The sequence below is a fragment of the Cryptomeria japonica genome, chromosome 3 (genome assembly GCF_030272615.1).
Source record: "Cryptomeria japonica chromosome 3, Sugi_1.0, whole genome shotgun sequence".
Classification (NCBI taxonomy): domain Eukaryota; kingdom Viridiplantae; phylum Streptophyta; class Pinopsida; order Cupressales; family Cupressaceae; genus Cryptomeria; species Cryptomeria japonica.
The window spans coordinates 619,369,817-619,396,534 of record NC_081407.1 but is presented as its reverse complement, the minus strand read 5'-3'; the positions used below and the strand labels follow the sequence as shown (position 1 = coordinate 619,396,534).

General features: G+C 36.1%; 1 protein-coding gene across 4 annotated transcripts in view; it reads left to right on the top strand.

Annotated features, from left to right (window-relative positions):
- Positions 1 to 23,924, top strand: part of LOC131060121 (uncharacterized) — a 53,160-nt gene extending 29,236 nt beyond the window's left edge. For all 4 annotated transcript variants that reach the window (XM_057993233.2, XM_057993230.2, XM_057993232.2 and 1 more), the window contains one exon: positions 22,784 to 23,924. In XM_057993233.2, coding sequence (XP_057849216.2) covers positions 22,784 to 23,417 — 634 coding nt within the window. In that variant the 3' untranslated portion in view covers positions 23,418 to 23,924. The remainder of the gene's footprint in view (positions 1 to 22,783) is intronic.
- The last annotated feature ends 2,794 nt before the right edge of the window (positions 23,925 to 26,718 follow it).

The window sequence follows — 26,718 nt, the reverse complement described above, 5'->3', positions numbered from 1 at the left end:
GTAGGTTTGAATAAGCACACACTAGTATTGAAAATTATCAAGGTCTCTTTCAGTGGCATCAGAGCTGTCCAACCTGCCAGCCTGTGGGTTGGTTATGAGTAACAAAGAATAGCGCTACCAGCAGTGAGAGGAAAGGAAGGAAGCCACCATGGGGGATAAGGGGGAAGAGCATTCCCAAGAATACATGAAGGAAATCAGAGATTCAATGGGGAAAATGGTCCAGCTATTGGAAGAGTTAGGTCAGCAACTGAGCAATAACAAGCCTGATCAGAAGAAAGAGGATGAGGGCTGTTCAAATGAAGACCATGCGTAGGAAAGGAAAAGAGACCTATTTTAGCTACTTCAAGGATTTTAAGTTCTAAGTTCTTGAACAAAGATACAATGATTAATATTGATGAAGAACAGCATGAATCTGAGGAGGATGTAGCAAGATTAATGAGGCATACTACGCCTTAAGCCTTGCCATTTGTACAAACCTGACTTTTAGAGACTATTATGAAATGAAGAAGGCAACAGGGCATGGGAAGAAAGGGTATAAAGAAAGAAAGGACATTTAGCATTGATTGAGGAAAGTCACTAACCCAACTTTTGATGGATCCGAAAATTCATCAGCAAGAGCATGGTTACAAAAGTTGGACACATTTTTCTCTTTAAACCCAATGTTTGAAGAGGAAGCCATCAAATTTGCCACCTTACATCTAGAGAGGACAACACATGAATGGTGGTACCATGGCATGATATCTCAGGGGCATGATTCTATAACCACGATGGAAGAATTCAGTCAAAGGATAACATAAATGTTTTATAGGAAGGACCAAAAATCCACTTTAGAGAGTTAGCACAGCTAAGGCAATAAGGGAAGATGGACAATTATGTGAGAGAAGAAACTTGTAGTGATGGTACCTGATGTTACAGAAAGGAGGCTCATGGTTCTGTTTGTTGAAGGTGTAGCTGAACCTCTCAAGGGCTTAATAAGAGCATTCAGCCCAAGCACATTACAAGAAGCAATTACAAGGGCCCTCAATTTGGAAGATTCAATAACCAGGGATAGTTTCCATATCAAGAAGTCAGCACCTCCTATTCTACCCAAGAAACCTTTCCAGTGGAACATTACCTTTATAAAAGCATCACCACTGAAACCAAGCATAGGTGAGGTATCTAATAAAGAGTTATGAAGAAAGAAGTTGTGTTTTACATGCCATGAACCTTGGCAGCTAGGGTATAGGTGTTTAGGCAAAGGGCAAATACATTACATTGAGGTCGTTTCTGATAATGATACAAAAGGAGAAGAAGATCATCATGGGCATGAGATGGAAGAAGCCGAGCAAATACACCAAGAAGACAGACCTTCGGGAGGAACTCTTGCAGCACTTTCAGTAGAGCCACAATATAATGCTTTCCGTCTTAGGGGAGTCCTGAAAGGACAAAAAGTTAACAATTCTTGTTGATAGTTGAGCTACCTATAACTATGTTGACAAAGAAGTAGTGAAGAGGTTGAAACTCAATACTTAGGAGATTGAAGGGTTTGATGTAAAGGTTGCTAGTGGAACAATTCTACCTTGTACCAAGAAGGTTCCTCAAATGGAATTAACTATGGGAGAATACAAAATGAGGGATGATTTGTATGTAATCAGTAAGGATATGGAAGTGGTTTTAGGAGTTCAATGGTTGTATGCAATTGACAAGTATGAAACAAGCCATTGAACTATGGAACTCTCTTTTCAACACAATGGAAAAAAAATAGTCTTACATGGTCTATCAAATAAGGGTCCTATGGAATTTTCAGCAAGGAGGATGGAACGAGCTTTTTGTAAGGGTCAAGTAGAACGGGCAGTAGAGTGTTTTATTACCAACAGGTCCAAACAAGGATGGGGGAGCTTACAATGTAGAAATCCAATCCATTTTGGATAAGCATAGCTAGGTATTCGAGGACATTTCTCTTGGGCTACCACTGAATAGGGGTTTCCAACACATCATTGAGCTAGAAAAGGGAGCAAAACCAGTTATGATCACTACATACCGTCATCTAAAGGTGTATAAGGAGGATATTGAAAAGGCCATCAAAGAACTATTGGATATGGGTCATATAAGGCCTAGCTCCAGCCCAGTCGCATCATCCATTGTGCTGGTCAAGAAGAAGGATTGGACCATGAGAATGTGTATTGTTTATAGGGCACTCAATAAAAGAACGATCAAGAACCACTACCCCATTCCAAGGATGGATGAATTAATTTATGAACTCCATGTAGCAAGGTACTTCTCCAAGATTGACTTTTGTTTAGGTTATCATCAAATAAAGGTAAGAGATGAGGATGTTCATAAAACAACATTTCAATGTCATTTTGGGCAATATGAATTCTTGGTCATGACCTTTGGTTTAACCAATGCACCAGCAACTTTCCAATCATGCATGAATCAGGTATTCATCGTACAATTGATGATTTTTTCTTTTGGTTTTCTTTGATGACATTCTGATTTATAGTAGAACACGGGAGGATCATTTGAAACATGTAGATGAGGTATTGGGCATACTTGAACAACACTCTTTTTATACCAATATCTCCAAATGTGAGTTCAGATTGACTGAAATTTTGTATTTGGGGCTCAAAATTAATGAACAAGGTGTTAGTGTGGATGATGAAAAAATCCAAGCAATACAAGATTCGCCTAGACCCAAGAATTTGGCACAGTTAAGAGGTTTTGTAGGACTTTGCAGCTACTTCAGGAGGTTTGTGAAGGGTTTTTCTGAACTTGCAGCCCCTCTAACAAACTTAACAAAAAAGGGAGCTTTCACATGGTGTCCTACAGCCCAACAAGCCTTTGACAAAGGCAAAGAGGTAATGAGTTCTTGCCCAGTTTTAGCAATTCCAGATTTTTCACATACTTTTGTGCTTGAATGTGATGCGTTAGGGGAAGGCATAGGGGCTGGCTTGATGCAAAATAAAGATCCCATAGCTTACGAAAGTAGAAAACTTAAGGAGGCTGAAAGAAATTTTCCAATTTATGACAAAGAGATGCTGGACATAATGCGTGCTTTAGCCAAATTCCGTCAATACTAGGTGTATGGGAAATTTATAGTCAAAACAGACCACAATAGCCTGAAATTCTTCCTCAACCAAAGGGATTTGAACGATAGACATGAGAAATGGGTAAGTAAGATTCAAGTCTATGATTTCGACATCAAATATGTAAAGGGGAACAACAATGTGGTGGTTGATGTACTCTCTAGAAAACCTCATTTGCATTCTATAATTGATATTTCTGCTAATTGGAAGTCATGGATAGTAGCTGAATATGTTAAGGATTCCTTTGCTAATGATGTTTTGGAAGACAAGGTGAATGATGACAGGTTCAAAGTGGTGGATGAACTTATTTTCTACAAGGATCGTGTGTATATCATTCTTGAGTGCAAGATGAAGGAAAAAATATTGAGGGCTTGTCATGACACGCCTTGCTGGTCATCCGGTCTTCTACGAGACCTACAAGCAAGGGAACATTTATCACGGAAAGGGTTGAAAAAGGATGTAATGCAGCATGTAAGGGAATGTAAGGAGTGTCAACAAAATAAGGTGGAACATGTTTTTCCAGCTGGATTGTTGCAGCCTCTACCCATTCCGTATCAAGAATGGGAAAGTATATCAATGGATTTCATCATGGGTCTGCCAAAGGTTCAAGGTAAGGACTGCATATATGTGGTGATTGATAGGCTTACTAAGTATGCTCACTTTCATGTTATAAAAAATCTAAGTTTAAGGCCACACAAGTGGCGAACCTATTTTTCAGAGAAATTTTTGGACTTCATGGTTTGCCAAAAACAATCATGAGTGATGGGGACGATAGGTTCCTTAGCATGTTTTGGCAAGAACTGTTCTATTTGGCAGGTACAAAATTAACTCCTAGTACTAGCAAGCACCCACAAACCGATGGGAAAACCGAGATAGTGAATAAGTGGATACAAGGTTATTTGAAGAATTATGTTATAGGATAGCATACTACATGGATTAAGTGGTTGCATCTGGGGAATATTGTTACAATACTACTCATCGCATGTCCATTGGCATGTCTCCTTTTAAGGCACTCTATGGTTATGCTGCTCCTTTTATGGATTTGTTGTTGTTAGATAGTAGATAGCCCAATGCAAAGGACATGCTACAACAAAGCAAGGATATATTGAATGCCCTCAAGGATAACTTGCAACAAGCTCAAAACCAGCAAAAGTTATATGCTGATAGGCATCGAACTGAAAGAGTTTTTGATGTGGGGGATATGGTGTACTTGAGGTTACAACCCTATAGATAGTCTTCCATCAAAGGTACAGGAGCTGAGCAGTTGAAACCTTGTTTTTATGGACCATATAAGGCGATCAGGAAAATCGGTAGGGTAGCTTATGTCTTGGTGCTTCCATCTAACAGCAAGATCCACATGTTTCGTGTTTCATGCCTCAAAAACGCATTGGGAAAACAATCACATCTTCTCAAGAATTACCACCACGGGATTATGAGGGCAAGTTGATTTTGGAACTTGAAATAGTGCTGAATATTAGGGAGAAAAGGTTGAGAAACAATGTAATCTTAGAGTATCTGATTAAATGGAAGAACCTCCTCGTAGAAGATGCAACTTGGGAAGGAGAAGAAATTCACCCCAAACTGAGGTTGCTCTAGGGCAAGCAACAATTTGGTAGGGGGGACTGTCATGACCCCAAATGAGTTGACTCTTTGGGAGTCCTTTGCTTAGGAAGTAAGTGTTTTACTTTTAACACAATAATTATTAAATATTTATTATTTTTATTTTTATTTTTATCTTTTTGTGTTGACGATTATTATTTGGGGGATCACAATATAACTTTATCGCTAAGAATATTATTCTATAATTATCTGGCGCAACTCGTGGTTCAAATTGTGAATCATCATGAGCGAAGGAAACACACTTGAAGATTACCGCTGCACTCATAAGAACCAATGACCGCTTAGGCTAACATCAATTGGTAATAGTCATCATCGATGAAATTACAGAGTACTGTTAATATTGGATATCAGAGGTAAAGGTGCTATGACGCATTAACAATGGCCGATATCAAATATTAATATCAAAAGATTTGGATTAAGTTTGTTGTCACCGGAGCTTGGGAATCGGAAGTGAAACAAGCCAAAATGAAGACTAAGTCAACTTCATCGCTAAGGAAGATCTATCAAGACCAATCACAGATGCTGACTCCAAAATATCAATTGAGGCAAGACTCCAAAATATCAATTGAGGCAAGACTCATGATTAGGGTATACGATTGGAGTAAAAAGACGGAAAATGATGGTCAAACAATAAAAGAGGACTATATGCGATTCACGAGGAAGATGCGATTTGACTGTGCTAAGGAAAAGACTTCTCCAAATGGTAGAATTTGTGTATAAAGAAATGATTCGCTTCTAAGTGACTAATATCCTTTAGACAATGGTTAATAAGAAGGGTGATTGATACGATCTTTAAAGACAACACTAATCAACAACAATCAAGAATAAAAAGTATGATTTTGTATAAGTAACAAGTGTTAATGGAAAGATGCGATTAAGAAGCAACATGTCTCTTAGACATTCAAGGGGATGCAACTCTTTGATGTTGCAAGATATATATATTAAGGTTCGACCTATCCACATGGGGGGATATCTTATTGGGGAATTTCACCATCAAGCATAAAGCCAGGGGTTCCGGAAGTGTATTGACCAGCAATACATATCAGGAATAACGCCCTGGGAATTCAATCTATCTTTTATTCTTTTATCCATTTTGGATTTGATCTTCTAAGAGTAGTTGCCTCTGGCATTTTGGTGGTATAAGGAACACAGTCATAAATCAAAGACAACACCATCTTAAGTTGCAAGCATAGGAGTCTACATCAGGAGTAGCAACATAGCACCATAGAGCGATACTAGTATCTATATTTTGCATATTATTATCAGTGATTAGATATAGCAGCAAGGTCGAGGAGGATCGTTACACAACCACGTAGACATATCAGAAAGAGCTCATATAACTATACCTCTTATCACAGATTGGAATATCAACAGTTGGCATAGTTCACAAGATCATATCAAGTACAATACGATCTTGTCATTCAATTGATATCCCTTATCAATATAGGTGAAAGGGAAACTTTATTGATATATTGTTCACTTAGCAGATATTAATTGTATAAATCAGAGATAGCAAGAGGCATTAATAGGTGTCATTTAAAATATACTAGTCTTTATATTATCAATTTTATAAGTTCAGAGAAAGATCAGATATTGAAATTCATATTAAGTATAAGGAATTCAAGTAATTGCCTTGTAATACTAAGTTACTCAAGAAGGGGACATTACATTTGCTGCCAAAATTGGCCAAGTACTGATCCAGGATAGAACTCTGCAATTATTCTATCAGTTGTAGGAGTTGATTCAGACACTTAGGGCATTGAGGTTGTAAGGCGATGACTTGTGAAAAACATTGGGTTTGCGCACTGAGCATAAGTGAGATTGCTTGGGTTCGATTTGTAAGTTTTTGATTAAGAAAGCTGTTTGGTATTTTGTTTCTCACTGAGTGTGGAAACAAATTGATTATATTGATGATATGAGATTTCCAGAATCCATAGAATTCTGTTGTGAGCAAACTTCTGGAATTGATTGTGCGTGAGTTTTTCAATCAACATTTCAGATCACACTCCGTGATCCAAATTGATTATATGTTCCTTATTATGTGTGGATTTTTGATGATGTTTACTATTCCTTTCTTTGTTTTGAGAATCTTTATCTATAATCCAATATTAACAACTTCTACTGCTGATATTGATTTCATATTTAATCGATTACAATTTCATTCGATGCATCTTGCTTCTGTAATGATTTTTGAGAATTTGTGGGTTTGAATAAGTACCTAGTAATATTGAAAATGACCAAGGTCTCTTTCAATATATATATATATATATATATAAACTCTCCTTAAGCAAGTTGGCCATAGGTAAATGACTCAAAACAAACCGCCCCAAGGCACAAGTCGGCCTCTCAAGGCACTTATTAAATTTAAGAAAATAAAACATGTCAACCTCTAAGGTGACTTTATTAAAATTAATATTAATTAACATTTATTTATAATCTAATTTATTATTTATTTATTTAATAAAAATTCAAAGAAATGACTTGGTCGACTAGTTGTTTAATTCGGATCATTACACATAGTCATCATCACCATCAAGTGCAACAAATTGGGTAGTGGAAGCATTCAAGTCTACACTCTTTTGCTTAATATCCCACTTCTTTTTCTCTTCTTTTTCGCCATTGTGTGTAAGGAGCCTCTAGTTTGATTGCATGTACACCAATTCCTCTACCTTTTTTGATTGTAGTCTATTGCGCTTTATTGAATGGATGGAGTATGTGCTCCAATTCGTCTCAAATGTAGATGAACTAGCAACCTATTAAGACAATCAAAGATAAAGAGTTACAAAATTTAAAAATGTATATTATAAAATTAAGATATAAATAAAACTTAAAAGATAAAAAGATTTTTTTTAATAGAACTTGCAATAAAATTTTGATCGTAAGAGGTTGTAGGTGCTTGTATGTTTTGACATGGAAATACCACCAACTATGAGCATTGACCATATACTTGTCCCAAAGAGCATCAAGATCATAGTCATTGGAGCATGCAAAACCCATGAACTCAATCCTCACGACATCTTGCATGTCACGATCACAAAGAGCTTGCAAGGTGCTGCCTTGTACCTTTGAGCAACTTCAGGATCTGTATATGGTGTAATTCTTGTTGCAATAGAAAGGAGTCGAGAACTATAATATTTGGAACTCAATGTAAAAGCAAGAAGATGCAAGGGAGTTGTCATTTTGGTCCACCTCTCTACAATGATTTGGTGTAGTTCTTTGAAGAATTTTTCTTCAGGATCTTGCTCTTTTACATTTATGATGACTTTCATCTCTTCAATCATTGATTCGATGCCATCATATACCTCACCCAAACAAAGGCCTATCCATGTTAGTATGACAAATCATGCTCAATATGGGCTTAGTGAAATTGAGATTTTCAACATGATCCCACCAAATGTCATCTAAAGATCATTTGCTTAACTTTTTCTGTCTTGTCTTGCTAGATTACCTCCATATGTAATAATTTGGGTCGATTACCATGTTAGAAAGTGCCTTACGAACCTTCACAAGTCATCTTCTCAAAATTGTGTTGGAGACAAAATGCGTATGAACAACTTGTTTGAAAATAAAAATAAAAATAATTAAATTTACATAAATTAAAATTAAAATAAAATAACAAAGTTTACTAAATTGAATCATATTCATTATTTAGCTTATCTTCAACAACTCGAATTTCGAGAATGTTCTAAATATGCCTTGTGATGTATGGTGGTTGGTGACAAACATTTAGATCTCTTCGGCCTCAACATGCAACTATTTGATCCAATCAATTTTGTTGCCAATTTTTTGTAACATTAGGTTGAGGGAGTGGAGAACATAAGGTGTCCAAAAAGTGTGGGAATAACGTTCCTCAACCATTTACCCTACAGCCCTATAGTTTTTGGCATTGTTAGTTATAAGTTGCACAATATTTCGAGGGCCCACTTCCTCAATGGCTTGACAAAGAATAATAACAATAAATATAGTATCCTTCACCTCTTCTTCACAATCCACTACTCTAAAAAACATTGTTCCTTTAGGGGACAATGCAATAATATTGATCAATGGGTGATTTTTTGCATCTTCCTATCCATAAAAAATGATAGACACCCCCTGTTTCGATCCATGAATCCCTTATGGGCTTCAAGGAGTCCTCTACAAATTTCACCTCTCTATCCAATAAGGTGCTACTTAACTTTTTAAAACCTAGACCCTGGTACACTTCTGGAGCCTTATTAATAAATGCCAAAACTACTTCATCTGGAAGGCCTTTGTCATTTGGGCTTGGTCCACTTAAACAAAATTTGGTGCCTTTTCAAGGGAACATAACCTCCACCACTTGGAAGTTGTATTGTTTCAACATATTTTCAAAGGGGAGTGTTTGGGTCTTTTTTGAGCGGGGTTGGTTCATAGAGCTAGAAACAGTTGACATTGTAATACCTAAGACAATAAGTTCGATAAACAACACATTTGAAACAAACTGAAAGGGAAAAACTTCAAAACAAAACAAGAGAGTACATTCGTTAAAAAAAATTGCAAGGAAAAAAAACTAAAAACTTCAAAAACCCTACCTCTTTTGAACAAATCTTCCTTTATGATCTGCTTGACAGCAAACCAATACTTGCAAATGCATAGGAATAGCACAACAACCAGCATGGAGCATTCAATAATCAATCTTCAGCTCTATTCGTGCAATGGCAAGCAAAAATATAAGTTCAGCAATGGAGGAAAATATTTTTGTTGTTAATTCACAATATGAAAAATGAGTTTTGTTTTCCCTTCTAGATGTTTTGTATGACATAAATTAGGGTTGGGGGTGTTGGGGGTGAAACGACCTAAATGCAATAGAAAACAAATTAAAAAAAGTAAAAAAAATTGTCAGACATGTTGAATTTAGTAGGAATTCATTTCTAGGGACAAAATTCATCTTGGGTTTGCTCAAGTTTGCTAGGGCTGGACCCACAGGTTGGGGCCAGAATCCTGCCCGGACCCATAGCTGATCAGGTTCTAACTAGCCCGAGACCCCCCCTCCTACCCTTGCGAACTGGTAACTTAGACCTTTATGAATTGTCAAAAATGTCATTGACATGAATAAAAGCCTATTATCTATTAGTGAGATCACTAAGAACACTACACTTTGTGTAAAATGTAAAGGAAACAAATGTATTGGCACTACTCTTAACGATAGCAAAGTGATTACTATGGGAATTGGTGAAAAGGGGTCATATAAACTTGTTGATTTGAAAACATCAAAAAGACATGCACTAGCAGTGGTTGGAAGTATCAATGTACTTTGCCATGGTAGGTATGATCACCTTAATTCTCAATATTGTTTGTACTCAATAGGACTAATATGGTGGATTGACTTCTGCTCATTCAAGAAATATTCAATGAGTGTACAAGGCATTGGAGAAGCAAACAAAATCAACACCTATTTGATAAAAGGCATGACTAGACAAAAGAGTTTTAGATATGGTGCATGCTGATTTGCATGGTCCTATGAAGACACTTAACCAAGTATTTCTTGTTATTGGTTGATGACTTTTCTCTAGGAAATTGTGGGTTTATTTTCTGAAAGATAAGTTAGGTGGTTTCTTTTTAATTAAGTAGGATGGGAAGCTTTGCTAGAGAAACAAATAGGTAAACATGTGAAAGCTCTAAGATCTGATAATGGAGGCAAGTTTGTCTCAAAACAGCTAAAGGAATTCTGCAAAGAGGAGGGTGTGCATAGCAGTATACAATATACACTCCACAACAAAATAGCATCATGGAAAGGAGGAATAAGGCAGTTACAGATATGATGAGGTGCATGGTGCATGGTCAAAATTGCAATATCTATATTGGGCAAACATTGTGAATAGCATAGTTGGAAAACTTGGACTCGGCAAAAACTTGCTAGACCCAAAAAACTCGACAACTTAAAAAATTGCTTAGATTTCTTTTACAACACATTTTTTTTGTTGTTGCAAAATTCAAAGAGAAAATATATCCATTGAGTCCATAAATGAATACAAAAGTGTATTATATTATATTTGATTCATTTGAATACAAATCGAGTACAAAAAATCGTATTGTCGTGTGAAATTTTGATACACTAGTTATCTAGCAACTATTATGAATTTATGCTGACTGCCTTTGAGAATCATCATCATAATTCATAAGTTGCATATTACATCATTTGACATCTTCCTCTTCCCTAGTCTAGTGAAAACTTGGGGAGTTTCTAATCTTTGCACTCTATCATAGCTCCTCACTTGACATTGAAGGATGTGTTTGTGGCTTTGATTAAACCGAATCAATGAACACCTCTAATTTGTTGTCTACCTTTCTTTTGCAAGGCTGAAGGTTGTATTATATTTTATAGTAATAGAAGTGGCATTTGAATTTTTGATACTCATACTATGATACCTCATCATTGATCAATGATGTTATGATAGCGATAAAGATAATTGTCTAAGCTGTTGATTCTGGTCTCCACTCCCAAATCCCCTCGTTGTAATCAAATTTCTTATATGAGAAGAGAGAGGTGTGACACTCCTCATAGGGGTCTGGGGGCCATGCCCCTAATGGGGTCAAGGTGTAGAGTGAGAGGAATTCATGTGTTTATAGGGCAAAACTGTGACTTTGAGTATTTCCCCCCCCCCCCCAAAAAAAAACAAAACTTGTGTTATTTTTGTGTTTTGCATTTTAATATGTCTAGCGAGTTTTTGATTAGTACTCGCCAAAAAATGGCAAGTACTTTACAAAAACTCAACGAGTTTTTTTGGTGGGTAAACATGGGGAAAACTCATTTTATATTTTTCTCGGTGAGTATGCCATTAATGAATACAATACTCTACATCCTTAACACAATTCCTTGTAAAGCCTTGTAAAATTTCACATTTGAAGAATCATGGTCACATAGAAAACCTTTTGTAAGTGATAGCTGAGATTTTGGTTGTATTGCTTTTGTACACATTCCCAAGGAAGAGAGCAATAATTTTGATGCATAAAGAAAATGTATGTGTTGGTTGGTGCTGTAGTGAGGAATCTAAACCATATAGGCTACCAGATGTCTCTAGGAAAAAAAATGTGGTCAATATAGATTGTGTAGATGGGAAAATACCATTCTTCTTGGATAATGACACACTTACAAATATTAGTTAATTGCTGTTGATTCTAGAACAAGTTCTTGTGTTGAAACAATAGAAAACATCAAAAGGGTCAAATTCAAGGGGGGATCTAGTGGAGAGGAGAGTGATTCTCATTCTTTGTAGCAGGATCAGGAGGGTTAACAAAAGAGACTGAAGTGGTACTATACCTTGATGAAGGATTTTTGGAAAGATGAATTGCCAAAGGAAAAGGAAAGCCGGTCTATGATTGGGTAAAATACTTGTGTAATGTGGTGAGTAGGTAAATTAAGCTTTATATTCTGTTGTTCATAGTTATCTGATCCTAGTTTCAAGGGCCAAAGAGAAATATGAATGGGAGTCTACCTTGAAGATGGAATTTAATGCATTGATGAATAACAAGACATGGATGTTATTGGTAATCATCCCATTGATCCTCAGTAGAAATTTATTGCTTGTAAATAGATTTCAAAAGATAAGTGTAAATCAAATGGTTCTTTAGACAAGTATGAAACTTGTTTTGTTGCTATAGGCTATGCATAGGAGGAAGGGGATAGACTATGAAGAGACCTTTGCTCCAAGTATTAAGATTGTAACCTTCTGGTTAGTTATCTCCTTTGCAGCTCAATTTGGATGGAAAGTATATTTGATGGATGTGAAAATTGCCTTATTGACAGATGCTTGGAGGATGAAGTCTACATGGTTCAAACTTCAACCATAGGGGTTCAAGTTCTTGGAGAAAAATAATTGGTTTATAAGTTGATCAATGTGTAAAATTGAATTGAGTTGACATTCGGACCATTGAGGTAATGTAATTCTGGCTTGCAGAGTGCCATTATTAAACCTAGTGTAGGAGTACATCATCAGACCAGTGTAATAGGGATGTTTCTAGATAGTGGCATGCTTCTTTGATGCTTGTGAAGGTTTAGGGACAGCACGGGACATCATGGAATCTTTGTTGGTGGATAAGACATCTCCAGGGATTGATTCTGCTCACCCAAGGCCTCGTAAATGCATTTGTGTTGTAGGAGAAAAATCAATGTGAATATGGAATAAAAATTGAATATTATTGCATTTTCAGATTCCTCTTGAAACCTTTTTTGAAGTCTATATAAAAGCTATGGCTTTTGGAAGAACTATGTCAATGTGCACTAGTGAAGTGGCAAACTCTTCGTGAAAGTGGCAAATTTGTCACTGGTAAAGTGGTCAATGCTTCTTTGTGTAGGCAGAGAGTTGGTTTTTGATACATCAAATGTTTTCTCTTTCATTTTGGCAAATGATCTTCCAAATTCTTGCATTAGGGAATGTCTGGGGAGATGTTAGGAGCCTTATCTACGTCTGGAAGTGGTTGCACACTCTTGTTGTGGTGTGTAGAGCTATTGTTGAGTGTATATATGGAAGTTTACAAGTTTGTTTGTGATAGGGAACTGTGAGATTGAGTGATTCAAAGCTCTTGATTGACATTGGAGCTTGTTAAGATTGAGTTGACCATTATATTTGTTATTGTACTTCCTTATTACATGGTGATGGGAAGAATACTTCACGGATTGAAGTTTTTAAACCAAAATGGATTTTCTCTAGGTTAATGTGTGTTGTTCTAGCTTTGTACTTGTTTGCTCTGTTATTTCTGCGTTATGTTGATGTTTAGCTCTCTATTGTGTTGTGTTGTTCATGCCTTTTGATAGTGGTAAATCATTGTGGATGGCAGAAATAATTGCTAAGGTGTGTTAAGAGGTCTTAGCAGCCAAAATCCATTCATTGATGACTTTGTGGCATAGCCACCCATCTTATGGACTAGGGGGTATTAGAGTGGTCACTCCTTTGGATTATTTGTTTAAACTTTTATAGTTTGATCGCAGATGTATTCCATCCACAAGGTCAAGTGGAAAGGGGAGTTTATTACCATTTGAGTCTAAAATTGAGTCAAGGGAGTGGTTAAGAAAGGTGACAACAGTGAGTATGGTGGAAGAAGATGTCGGAGAAGCAAGATTTAGAAGGTTGGAAGAAGACATGGCTAGGATTTTGGTGGTTGAAGGAAGCTTGGTAGGATAGAAAGTATAATGCTTGTCTGGATAGCAAGAATGGATGTAACAAGGTACCCCAAGATGAAGGTGAAGCTGAGAGATGTTGAGCAAGAAGACACTACAAAATCTCATAAGCTCTTTAAAGTCAACCAAAAAAAGACATCCAACTATACAATGGAGAAGTTGGACAAATAGGTGTCCCAAATGGAAGTGTATTTCAGTTTGCATCATCTTTCTCCACAACAACAAATTTCTTTTGCAAGGCTGAAACTTACAGGACATGCGATGAGAGTTATGCATACTCTTTGGAAATCTGTAAAGCTGCATTAATCTCCAAGTAGAATAATTTTAATGAATTGGCATGAAAGCAATTTACTTCATTCTCAGTAAAGAAGAGCGGGTGATGCGGTAACATCATTTAAAGCAAGACCAAGGGCAAAGCGTTCAAGCTTACATCAATGAATTTTAAAAAAGAGCAGTTCAGCTTGGGAAGGACATTATGGAGTGTGAAGTGTTGATTTAGTATGTGGGAGGTTTTCTTGACCATCTTCAAAGGGCAATCCTCATGGCCAAACCCCAAAAGATCAATGAGGAATTTACCTAAGCACATTATCTTGAGTTGGACAAGAAGGGAGTTACTTACACTTGCAACAGGGGTTATGAGCAGTAGAATGGTACTGAGAAAAATTACGAGGCAAAGGAAAGAAGAGTTGTACTTCCATGTCAAAAGGCAAAGAGCAAATGTAAGAACAAATTGCATTGTTTTGATTGTCATAAAGATGGGCATGAAGAAGATAAATGTTGGAATTTGCATCCCAAATCAGCTCCTTAATGTGATTCAGATGTGGGTGATTGCATTTCTTGTGCCACAGTATTTAAGGGAGTTGTTTTGGTGAGTAAGAAGAGTCTAGAAAAAGAGGAGCTTACTTAGTTATTCCACATTTAAATTCAAGCCAAAGATTAAGAAAAAAGATTCCTTGTTTGATTTCTGCTTTCAATTGAATCTGATATCTCGTAAAATAGTTGAAGAGTTAGGCCTGAAAGGGGTCAACCATTTCCATCCTTACTCCATGGGTTGGTTGAAGGACTATGTGAAGTTGAAAGTCACAAAGCAATGCAATCTTTATTTTAAAACTTTTTTTTTTTGGACTTTGATGTGGTTCTTGTTGACATTTGTAGTAGTATCTTTAGGAGTTCATACTTGTATGTCAAAGATTCTATCTATTTCCAAAGGAAGAATCAATATAGATTGGCCTTGAAGGAATATTTCTTGAATGCACATATAGGAAAGTCCAAGATTGGGGAAATGCTTAATCAATGCCAGTGGCAAATTCATAAGTTTTAAGGTTGAGAGTTTAGTTAAAGGGAATGGAATAAAGCTTTGTGCGTGCAAGGAGCAGGAAGGTAGGTGAAGGAAACAATTTTTCAAGTCTTTAGTGATGACTACCTTGTTTAGTGAGGCTAGAAGGCACCTTAGTGGGATGATGTGATCTGCAAACTTTCTTCACTAATTCCAAGCCTGTTGATGGGGGAGGTGTGATCTGTAAAATTGGATTGAGTTGACATTTGGGCCCTCCTCATCCTAGCTTGTGGAGCGTCTAATGCTATCAGATTTCCACAATCCATGCTATAATTCTAATAATGCTTTTGGATTCGATTGTGTGTAAATTTTTTATCATCAACGTTTCAAATCACACTCCGTGATTCATCATCAAGATGAGAGTTCTAAGGAGACGAAAGATGCTAGGAAGCAGATCTAGACTAAATAAAAAGATGAGAGGGAGGGAGAGAGAAAGAGAGCATGCATATCAAAATAAAAAATAAAAAATTGGAATTAAGAAAACAAAAGAAAGACAAAAAGAAATAAATAGGTAAAAAAATGAAATACAAATACATATACACGCACACACACATAAATATATATCTATATATAGCATCTATATATATACATATATGTGTCTATATATATATATATATGGATGCATAAATGCAGACATATACTAAACAAATATATATATATATTACAAAGGAACGGGAAAAAGAAAAAAGTAGACCAAACAAAGAATAAAGAGAACAAAATAAGAAGACAATAAAAAATGAAAAAGAACAAAAGTAAAAGGACAAAAACACAACAAAATATATATATGTATGTATGTATATATATACATATATTTGTATTTCATTTTTTTACATATTGATTTCTTTGTGTCTTTCTTTTGTTTTCTTAATTCCAATTTTTTATTTTTTATTTTGATTTGCGTGCTCTCTTTCTCTCTCCCTCACTCTCATTTTTTTATTTAGTCTAGATCTGCTTTCTAGCATCTTTAATCTCCTTAGGCCCCCCTTTGTTGTGTTTTTTGTCCTTTTACTTTTGTTCTTTTTCATTTTTTGTTGTCTTGTTATTTTGTTCTCTTTATTCTTTGTTTGGTCTTAGTTTTTTCTTTTTCCTGTTCCTTTGTGATATATATATACAGATGTCTGCATATATATGTAGTTGTCTATATGTATGTATGTATGTACATGCATATATATATGTATGCATATATACATACATATTATGTATGCATATGTATACACATATATGTGTATATATATATACACACACACATATATATATTTATGTATGTATATATATGTATATATACATGTATACATACATATATATATATACATGCATATATACATTTGTATGTATATATATATAGTGTTTCATTTTTTTACATATTTATTTCTGTCTTTCTTTTGTTTTCTTAATTCCAATTTTTTGTTTTTGATTTTGATTCACGTGCTCTCTTTCTCTCTCTCCCTCCCCCTCATCTTTTTATTTAGTCTAGATCTGCTTCCTAGCATCTTTCATCTCCTTAGAACTCTCATCCTGATGATGAATCACAGAGTGTGATTCAAAATGTTGATGATAAAATTTTTGCACACAATTGAATCCAGAAGCATTATTAGAATTGTGGAGCATTGTCAAGAAACCTAATAGAGGAGCACATCATCAAACTATTGTGATATGGATGTTTCCAGATAATGGCCTAGTTTTTTGATGCTTGTGATGGTTTAGGGATGGTATGGGACATCTTGAAATCTTTGTTGGCGTATAAGACATTTTTCTGGGTTTGATCCTGCTCACCTAGGCCTCATAAATGCAGTTATGTTGAAAGGGCAAAATCAATGTGAAAATGGAATCAAAACTTGAGTATGCATATTCATATTCCTCTCAAAAAATTGAACAACTAAAATAAAAAACAGTACCTCAAAGTTGAGTCCATATGTAAAAGTAATGGCTTCCAGAAGAACTAGGTCAATCTGCATGGGTAAATTGACAAACACTTCATGGAAGTGGCAAATTTGTCACTGGTAAAGTGGTAAAGTGCAGACAAAGAGTTGGTTTTTGGAGTGCCAAATATTCTCTTCTATTTTGGCAATTGATCTTCCAAATACTTGTCTTGGGTAAGTGTGGGGAGATGTTAGAAGCCTTTTCTATGTTTGGAAGTGGTTGGGTGCTCTTGTTGGTGTCTATAGAGCCATTGTGGAGATGTATATGTGAGTTTACAATTCTGTTTGTGACAGGGAATGTGAGATTGAGTGATAGTGCAGTTTGTAAAGGTTGAGTTGGTCAGTGCATATTCATTGTACTTATAACATAGTTGAACAGGAAGAAATTGCTTCCTAGATAGGAGTTTCACAACAGGTGGGTTTTCTCCATATTAATGTTTGTATGTTATTTCTGCATTATGTTGATGTTTAGATATAACGTGTTGTTCATGCCTTTTGATAGTGGTAAATCACTGTAGATGGTAGAAGTAATTGTCAAGGTGTTTTAAGAGGTCTTGGCAGTTAAAATCCACTCATTGATGGCCCTCTCGATTCTCGATCCCCCGGCCTATTAATTGTGGTTGGATTCTGGAGATAGGGCTTGGAATAATGATGGGCTGATAACGGCATAAACGTGATACTATGGTTGCTTGCGTTCCGCTAGTTGATGTTTCAAAGTGTCCACACCTCTCCCCGCCCTATCTATAGCTATGAGTAAGGAAGGGCTAATCATTCACTTCATGAATCTAGCGGAGCAGCTGAAAAGGTATTGTTTAGAAGGCTTCTTCCAGTCGCCCTACCCAACCCCACGCATCAGCTCAGTTTAGCTTAACCAATCTCTCATCTTTAGTAGCGGGTGTAGGAGGAGAAGAAACTATTGAATTGAGCTGGGTCTTCATTCACTCTGAACCGTGGGTAATTCTTTCCACGAAGCATATCTCATTCTAAACCGATCTGGTTTTTTAGGTTCGCCCCCTCCGCATTTTTACGTAATTGCCTCTCCCAATTATGGCAGCTATTATGGTGGGCCCCGAAAAGCAGAAGTGTTTTCCCCTCTTGATTGGCTTGGGCGAGAACAGCCTTGATAGATTAAAGCTCGCCCAGCTATCTATATTCTTCATTGAACCGATTGGAGAGTGCCCAGCTATATTCATTCAATCGATTGGAACAGCTGGGATTAGTTGCTCACTAAAGAAACTAGTGTTTTTCTTCACCCCTACATAATTAGACCCTCAACAACAGCCCTCACAGCCCCCATGTAGCATAAGCACCTCAGTTTGTAGATCATTAGTAAAGTCCTTTTATGGGCTTAAGTAGGCTCCTTTAGCCTCATATTTCAAAATTGGCTAGTGACTTAGTGATCTTGGTTTTAGAAAGAGGCATTCTAAAGTTTAAACCACCTCACTGCTTGATAAATAAAGGAACGGCCCCAAACCTTTGCCTCACTGCTTCCACAACTCTTTCCCAATCATTATAATATCAACATGATTTTTATCCATGGAATTTTTTAAATAGTAGTTGCGACAACAATGAACTTGAAGTAACCATCTTCAATGATCACAACTACCCTTAGACCAGCAACACATTTTCTGGACATTGATGGTATTGTACATCACCTAGCTTAAATTCATCCAACATCTTGACAAACATAATTGCTAACTAATTATAGCAGTGACTAAAATGGTAGGTTTGATTACGCTAATATCACATTTCTTGCACTCATCACCTTTTATAATATTTGGGGGGACCTTAGGATCCTAACTATGATTCATAACAATTATTTTGTAATTTAGTGACTTTATGCTTGGACCATTTAAATAAAGTTTAGATAAATGTGGAACAAATAATTTTTATACAATAGAAACCGATGGAAGGTTCACCTCTTACAATCTTCCTTACTACACTGCCATAGCAACACAAAAATCAAAGGAATTCATCATTGTGCTTTTTAACTTTTAATGATATAACTCAAAGTGTACCACATGCAATGATCTGCCAATGGGACTCGACAACATGGTTTCAAATTTTCTAACAGTTAACTGTTGTCAGGATATTTGATTTAATTAGATATCTGATTCGAAGGATGAATATGTCGTTTTTTAGTCAATTTTAGAAAATCCTCAATTACTATTATTTGATTTGTTTGTTAGTTCAAACTGATCAATGTGTTAACTTTTTTTGTTGCATATTACATTATTTTCAACAAAACTTGGAAGGCCACCTTCAACTGCTGTTTGGGACTTCAAAAGTTTCAGTCGGCCTAATTCCAAGAAAAAAATGGGAGATGTGCTTTGATGAGATGGAATTGACCTATTTAAGATACCTAGTTAATGAATGTGAGATCTAATTTAATCTCAAGAAATTAAATGCTATAACTGAGTGACCATCTTGATCAAACTCGAAGAACTGCACAGAATCATGGGTTTGGCAAACTAGTTGCCAAAGCTCATATTGAATTCCACCAGGATCTTACCTAATTTCTAATCTTATTAATGAAAGAATGCAATGGTTAAAGTGGACATAACATTCTCTATTGCAATACATTGATATATAAGTTCTGATAAGCAGATATATGCACTTGTAGTTACAACTGCTGGTCTACACAACATTTGAAAAACATGCTAGTAGCAGTTCAATGTGGTCGTGGAAGTGGGTCTTCTTCCATTAACTCAAGCCAAGAAGAACCATAGTGGCAAAAATGGGGAAAATAAGCCACAATTTCTCAGAAACTGGACTATTTCCCAATTTGTCATTGCCAAAATTGTAATTTTTTCATAAAATCAGATGAAATGATCTACTGGCATTTCCTCTGTAGTAAATTGCAATTTTAACCTTCTCAAACTGTGAGAACATTTCATATTCCTGATTTTTAGCGGTATATCTGCAAAACATCATGATTCTTTGAAAAAATCTATCGTTTGGTTTGATGATTTATTTCTGAGAATGATTTTTGCTTCTATATGAACAGTATAAGGAAGCTACTGATAGTAGCCGAAAGATTACAGTGCATCTCAAAAATGTCTTGATCGGGAAGTCTAAGGAAAGGAACTTTGTAGAACATATTGAAAACCTGCATGCCAGATCCAAGTTTGTTTGCTTTTGCAGGAGCACTTTTCTATAGATTCTTGAAAAAAGACCTGATATTTCTATAAATACCAGGCAATATTTCCAGGGTTACACAGGAGCATGTCACCACCTCCCAACCTCCGTCTCTACCCCCCAATGCTTCTCGTACAGTGGGATTGCACAAGATGTCTCTGGCTGTACCCTCCCACTGGGAAAAGCGGGGATATCTCATATTCCCCTCAACCATACTGGAGATGGTGAGATGGCCCCCTGGTTGTCTGCAAACTTTTTAACAAAAAAATAGTACTGTAGAAAGAGCAAGTGTATGATTGCATACAACTGTATATAGAAAGAATCGAACTTTTGAATGGCTGCATACAGCTATAGAATGATAGTGTACAACTGTTGAATGACTGCATATAATTATGGAATGAAAATATATCTGTTGAGTGGCAACATGTAGCTGTTACCCTTCTCATCAGTGGGCAATTCTCTGACTACATATAGCTGTAGGACAGCAGGCAATTCGAAAATGAAAGAATAAAGGTGTAGAATGATAAAAAACATGATTGCATACAGTTATAAAGTGAAATCATGAATATTTCAAGTGAGAACACACAGTAGTAAAAAATCCATGTTGTACTAACACTTTCAATTTGTGATTTTGTAGCTTTTGGGCCTTTTGTGCTAATGAAAACATTCAATTAGTAGCAGAATCTTTCTTGGGAATGGGTTAGGGCAAAAATTGGGTTAGATTAAGGTAAAAATTAGAAAAAGAACTGGGAAATTCAATTATTTTGACCATTCAATGTGAAAAATCCATAAAGAAATAAAACTGGTGCCAAGGCAGATTGCTGATTAATCATGATAAACTGCAATTTTTGGCCAATTTCTGCAACTATGTGAAACAATAAAAGCAGAAATTTCTATTTTTAACTGCAGCTATTCTTGAGTCCTATGCTACCAGTTCTACCCCTTGGATCTGCAGGTTCAGGTCTGATCCAGGTTCAGTTCTCAAGGGGGTCTGTCTGGGGTTTTGGAAAAGCACTGTGGGTTTGTTTGAGATGAACCCGGGTAAACCTGTCATGAATTTCCTGATGTTTTCCTTTGCTTCCACAATGACCGTATCAGTTTTATCTGTAAATTGTGTTCAAAATATATGAAAATCTATTTTTTTCTCAGTTTGTGTCTGTAAAGAGTGCATTCACGGGCAAAGAACTTTTTGCTTGTGTCTGTATTTCACAAGGCAGAAAGACAAAATACATACCCTTAAAATTCTGTGGGAAGACAAAACTATTTCAATCAGTTGTCGAACAAATGAGGTTCGTGATATGGCAAGAGGAGAACAAATCAATGTTTTGCCAGCAAAGTCAGGGCTACAGAGATATGGAGTATTAGGAATTACGAGTGATTATAGCTGAGTGGGCCTTAATATCTTAAGGTGGTGGGAGCCAGGGCTACAAAAAATGGAGAGGAGCTTAGGATTGAAGAGAGCCATGGCCCTTGAGACATGAAGGGCTGAAAAGTAGAACCAGTATGATGAATGAAATGGGACTGACAGGGCTATAATAATAGCAAGATTCCATGCCTTTGCAACTTGCTATCTGAAGATTTTGAAGAGTCAGAAAATAATATTTATTAGTAATAATAAAAATGTATGTAAATAAATTACTAATATTACTATTAATAGTAAAATATTTATAGTTACGTCTTTTAATTAATTTTTAAAATTAATCATATTTATTACTATTAATTTTATTTACAATTTTATTATTTTATGTATCTTCTTTAATATTGTATAAGACATAAATATTACTATACATTAAAAATGTGTATTACGTTTCATATTCTTGAATTTTTTAGGCTGTAAATATTTTTATATTTACAATTTTTATATCTTTTTGTATCAACAAGCCCACAATGAACCCAACCCCCAAGATATTTTTGATCGAATTGGCAAACCTAAACCTGAAGCCAAACCAGTAACAGGATTGGTAACTTAGCTTGAATCAATAAACTTCTTATATTGAATGTTGTATAAACTTGAACTTTGATGATGTCATGTGTAGCTAAACCTGTAAAAAATTGAGTTGATATATATATATGTCTTACATTCATAAACACTGTTATCCCCAACCATCTCCAAAAAGTACCCCCATGGACTGCCATCCCAGGTGTCCCAGAATCCACAAAATGCCTTGGTAGTTGGAACATAGAATACTTTTGATTGCTTTCTCCCTATACTGCCTTTACTTGACTTTCCAAGACGAGGTGCTTTCCTCAGTTGGCACTTTCCTTGTGACAAATTGTGTGATCGTTGTAGCTAGTTTCTTTGTCTCCCGGGCATTTCTTCATCCTTAAAGCTTGCTCATTTATCCATTTATTTTTTTAAATGATATTTTCCATACACATTGTAGCTCTTCCTGCTTAAAACCTGCTCATTTTTCCGTTTCAAAAATACAGAACTATTGAGATATATTTTTTAAACTAGAGATCTTTTTACATTTTCTTCTCTTTTTGGGTTTTCTTGAACTGTTTATCTTTCACAAATCTAACAATGTTGGAGCGTACTGTGCCTAATGGTTGGTTTTGTGAATTGCAGGGGCATGCAAATTGAAAGCAAAGTTGACACTACTATTAACGACATGGGTAGATGGCAGCAAGGAGTTTCTACTTCAGGTACTGTTCTACAACCTTCTGGCACTAGACCCCCTCAAACTGTTCGGCAACATCCCTATCACTCAAGTCATAGGGTATCTATTCAAACATACCTTGATGAATTCAAACAAGGATTCCCAAGAAATGGCTTGTCATCAGTTTCTAGTCAATGGTGGAGTAGTAGCGGGTCTCTTACTGCTCAGAATGCATCTGATGATTCACAGAGAAATGAGACATTGTCAGTAGGTGGAACATCTGACAAATCAGAAGGCAATGAAGCTGGAAATGCAGTTCAAGAAAATAGAAAGCTCAATTCTGAGAGTGATGGATTTTTGAAGTCTTTGAGTAGTGATATTTCAAAAACTCCTGGTCCCATCAGATTGCATGATGAGGATTTGATGCATGTCACCTTACTTTCTAGAACTAGAAAGAAGAATGCAGAAAATGGAAGGAAAGCATTGAAACTGGCTGTAACTAATGGATATGGTGCATATAAACTCGAGGAAAAAGACAAGTTATTGCTCAAACAAGTTTTTGGATCTTCCTTTCCAAGGCAATGGACGGCAAGCTTGAGTTAGTTCGAGGTTGTGCCATGCTGCTTCATTGTATTTTAGCATTATCTTCCAAAACCTGTAAGAAAAAGTAATATGTATACTATTGTGCAATGAATTTTGCAGTAAATCAATATTTTAATGAACTTGTGTTTGGAAGTGAAAGATGTATGTAGACTTTAGAACCTACTTCCAAGAGTGCCCGCTGATTATTTAGAAATGCAGATTATCCCATGATATTGGCCTTTAGTTGGTCATGAAGTTCACCTCGGAATTGACTTTTTTATTAGAAATCTTGCGGAGTAACACAATTGTTAATTAGCTTGAGCAACTTCACGAAATACATGCTTTGGTGCATATTAACAGGTGCATTGCAGTAGGCAATGGACAATTAGTACATAGCTAGTTTTAAAGGGTAATCCAGTTGGTTGTTGCTTTTGTGTTTAAAAGCTGTTTTCTCCTTGAGATAAGACACTGAAAAAACAGATTTTATTTTGTAACAAAAATGTGAAAAATCTATCAAACTTCGTTTTACAGGGTTTTAATGGTTTGTAATATGGTTGTCAGACAAAAAAAATAATGAAATCTTAGGACCTGTGTAAGCACTCTTGAGTAAAGTGTTTTTTGGGGAGGGATGCTTCCTTTATCTAAGCTTTTAGTAATTCACAAATAATGTTGATGATGATGTAGCCGCTTCTGAATTTCAGACTCATTTATGTTGCTGCATTTTTAATCTTTGCTTAATCCTTTCCATGTTCCAGGGTCTTATCCACATGCATTTGGTAAATCTAATTCATATTTCAGCATTCTAGATTAATTAATGATAGCTGCAAGTGATAAATCAGATAATTTACTTGCTATCTTGGAATAGTAAATGTGATGGATAGGTGTACTTAGCTCTATGATCAAAGAAGGCATGTCATTTGATTAGGATTTTGGAATATGCTGTCTTTACACTAAAAGTGCGATCTCTACAGTGAAATGGCTCAGATCCTTTGCTGAATCTTTACATTTTTTGGGATCAAATTCATGGGTCTGGGTTCAGTCTGCAATTGTAGATCTGTCCTATGCACCTGCATTCAATCTTGTATAGTGTCTGTCTCTGCTCTTCTATTTACTTGCATAACCTTCATCTAATTTACTCTCTTCTATTTACTTGCATAAACTTTTTGGTTGGGCTGCTGTTGTGTAATACATGTTCCCCTAGCTCAATCCTTGGAAACGTGCAAACAAAATTTGAAGACATTACTAGAGGGAAAAGGATTTTTTTCTTTTTAGTATGGTTAAACAATTTAATTATTAAAAAGAGGGAAAACGATCCAAAATTACTAGTGACATGGGACAAAGACTAGATATGTGGAGAAGAAGGTAACCACCTTCTAAAACAACTATTTGAAACAATAGGCCTGCATGTAGGAATTATGGTTATACGATGCATGTTATGACAGAGATAACTTTATTAAGAAGTTAAGCCTAATACCTTGTATGCAGTAATTTCTAATGTTATGCAATCTGTCCATATGCATTCATGAAAAGCAATGTATTAATACAGAAAACATACATGAATGCATGCAAAAAGTGACTGCCTTGGTTTGATACCACTTAGTGAGAGCCTTTGAGAACAAGACAATATCCAGGTTGAGCTGCAAAGAAGCGGCCCAGAACTTGTCAATCTTGGCAGCAATATTATTCTTCCCTTTCCTCTTATTAGACTTAGGGAAACTGATTACAAAGTGGTTTAACATCTCACATGTGATGGTTCCAGCTAAGCGAATCATGAGTTTGAGAGGTTTCTTGGAGTTCCTCTTTCCCTACTTTTCCATGGCATGCAATTAGGTGGAAGCTCAAGGCTTTTTGCCTGATGGATAAAGGTTTTTATCAGGGTGCCAAAGTTTTAAATTTTTAATGTACCCCACCCATGTTTGATGTTTACACTGGTATGCGATGGTTGAAAACTCCATTGATAGCTACAGGGGCACCTTTGATGACATGTTTTCTCTCACCTACCACTCTACAATGCCATTAATGCCTGTGGCGTCCCTGGCGTGTCTTCTTGTGGATATCTAGTGAATCACCTACATCAGTATGGTTCGAGTCTTTTAGCATGGATCCAAGGGGTAAAGGAATCAAGGATGATGTCCATACCTTAGTTATTTCTCAGAGACCCCCTTTTTTCAAAACCTCATCCCCAGGTCAAGATTTTAGTAGATTTATTGGGTGGATTTGATCTACTGACATGCCATAAATGATGAATATTTTCACGCCTCCCAATAGATTAGATCACATTGTATATATCTTTACATTTCATTGGATGTGGTGATAGCTAGGATTTCTCTCTGGCTTACTACCATTTCTTTATTTTTGATGCGTGTTCCAAAATGAAAGGCTTGCCATGCTCAATTTGTAAAGGGATTCTTTCTTTTGTTTCTTGTAGAGATATACATGTTCCACATTTCTGCCATTGTAAATAGGATCTATGAATGGATTAATGAAAACTTCTATTTTCACCTCTTCCCACTTTTGATATGCTATGCAAAACATTCTTACCTTCATGTCTAAATGACTGTTTATCATCTTCTATGTTTGCATGTTATGTTAAATTGTTTGCAGGAGCTAATTGTGCATCTTCTCTTTCCCTCTTAGTCCTTGTCAAGCCTTGAACTCCATACATTTCTCTAAGAGCTAGCATAACAAAGAACTGTGTGAGTTATTTTGGAACTCTAGTTAGTTCTCTATGTTTTACTGGGCAAGAAGAAACTCATCTCGATCTAGATGTTTCACTACCCCTCTTATTTCCTGCATCTCTATCTCCCTTTTCTTTGCAAGCTATTAGATTAGGGTTAATTTCTAGGTTTAATCTATATTAGGCTGGAGCAACACTCAACATCTAGGTTCATAATGAAAGTCAACCTTCTCTAGAGGCTTGATCTTAACCGTAAAGTCCCACACCACAATATCATTACCATTATGTCATTGGACTGTTGGGCTAGTTCCAATAGTTGCTTTACTAGTAGGTACAAACCCTCCACCAATTGGAACAACTATGTGTTTCTTCCAAGAAATGACATGCTTCCGAAAGAAAAGAGGTGCAACAGAACTTAAGGTATGACAATTGTCAATCAAACAACATGGGAAGACATTCTAGACTAAGGGGAAACGACTTATATAATAAAAGTTCTTTGAGATATAGTCAGAAGACCTAACCAAATGATGAAATGATGAAAACAAGGCACTAGAGGACACTAGTGTCTAGATGGAATGCTAACGTGAGTGCTCAAGTGTCCATGTTTGGCACTAGAGTCTCAATTTAAAGTTGGAGCCTTGTTCA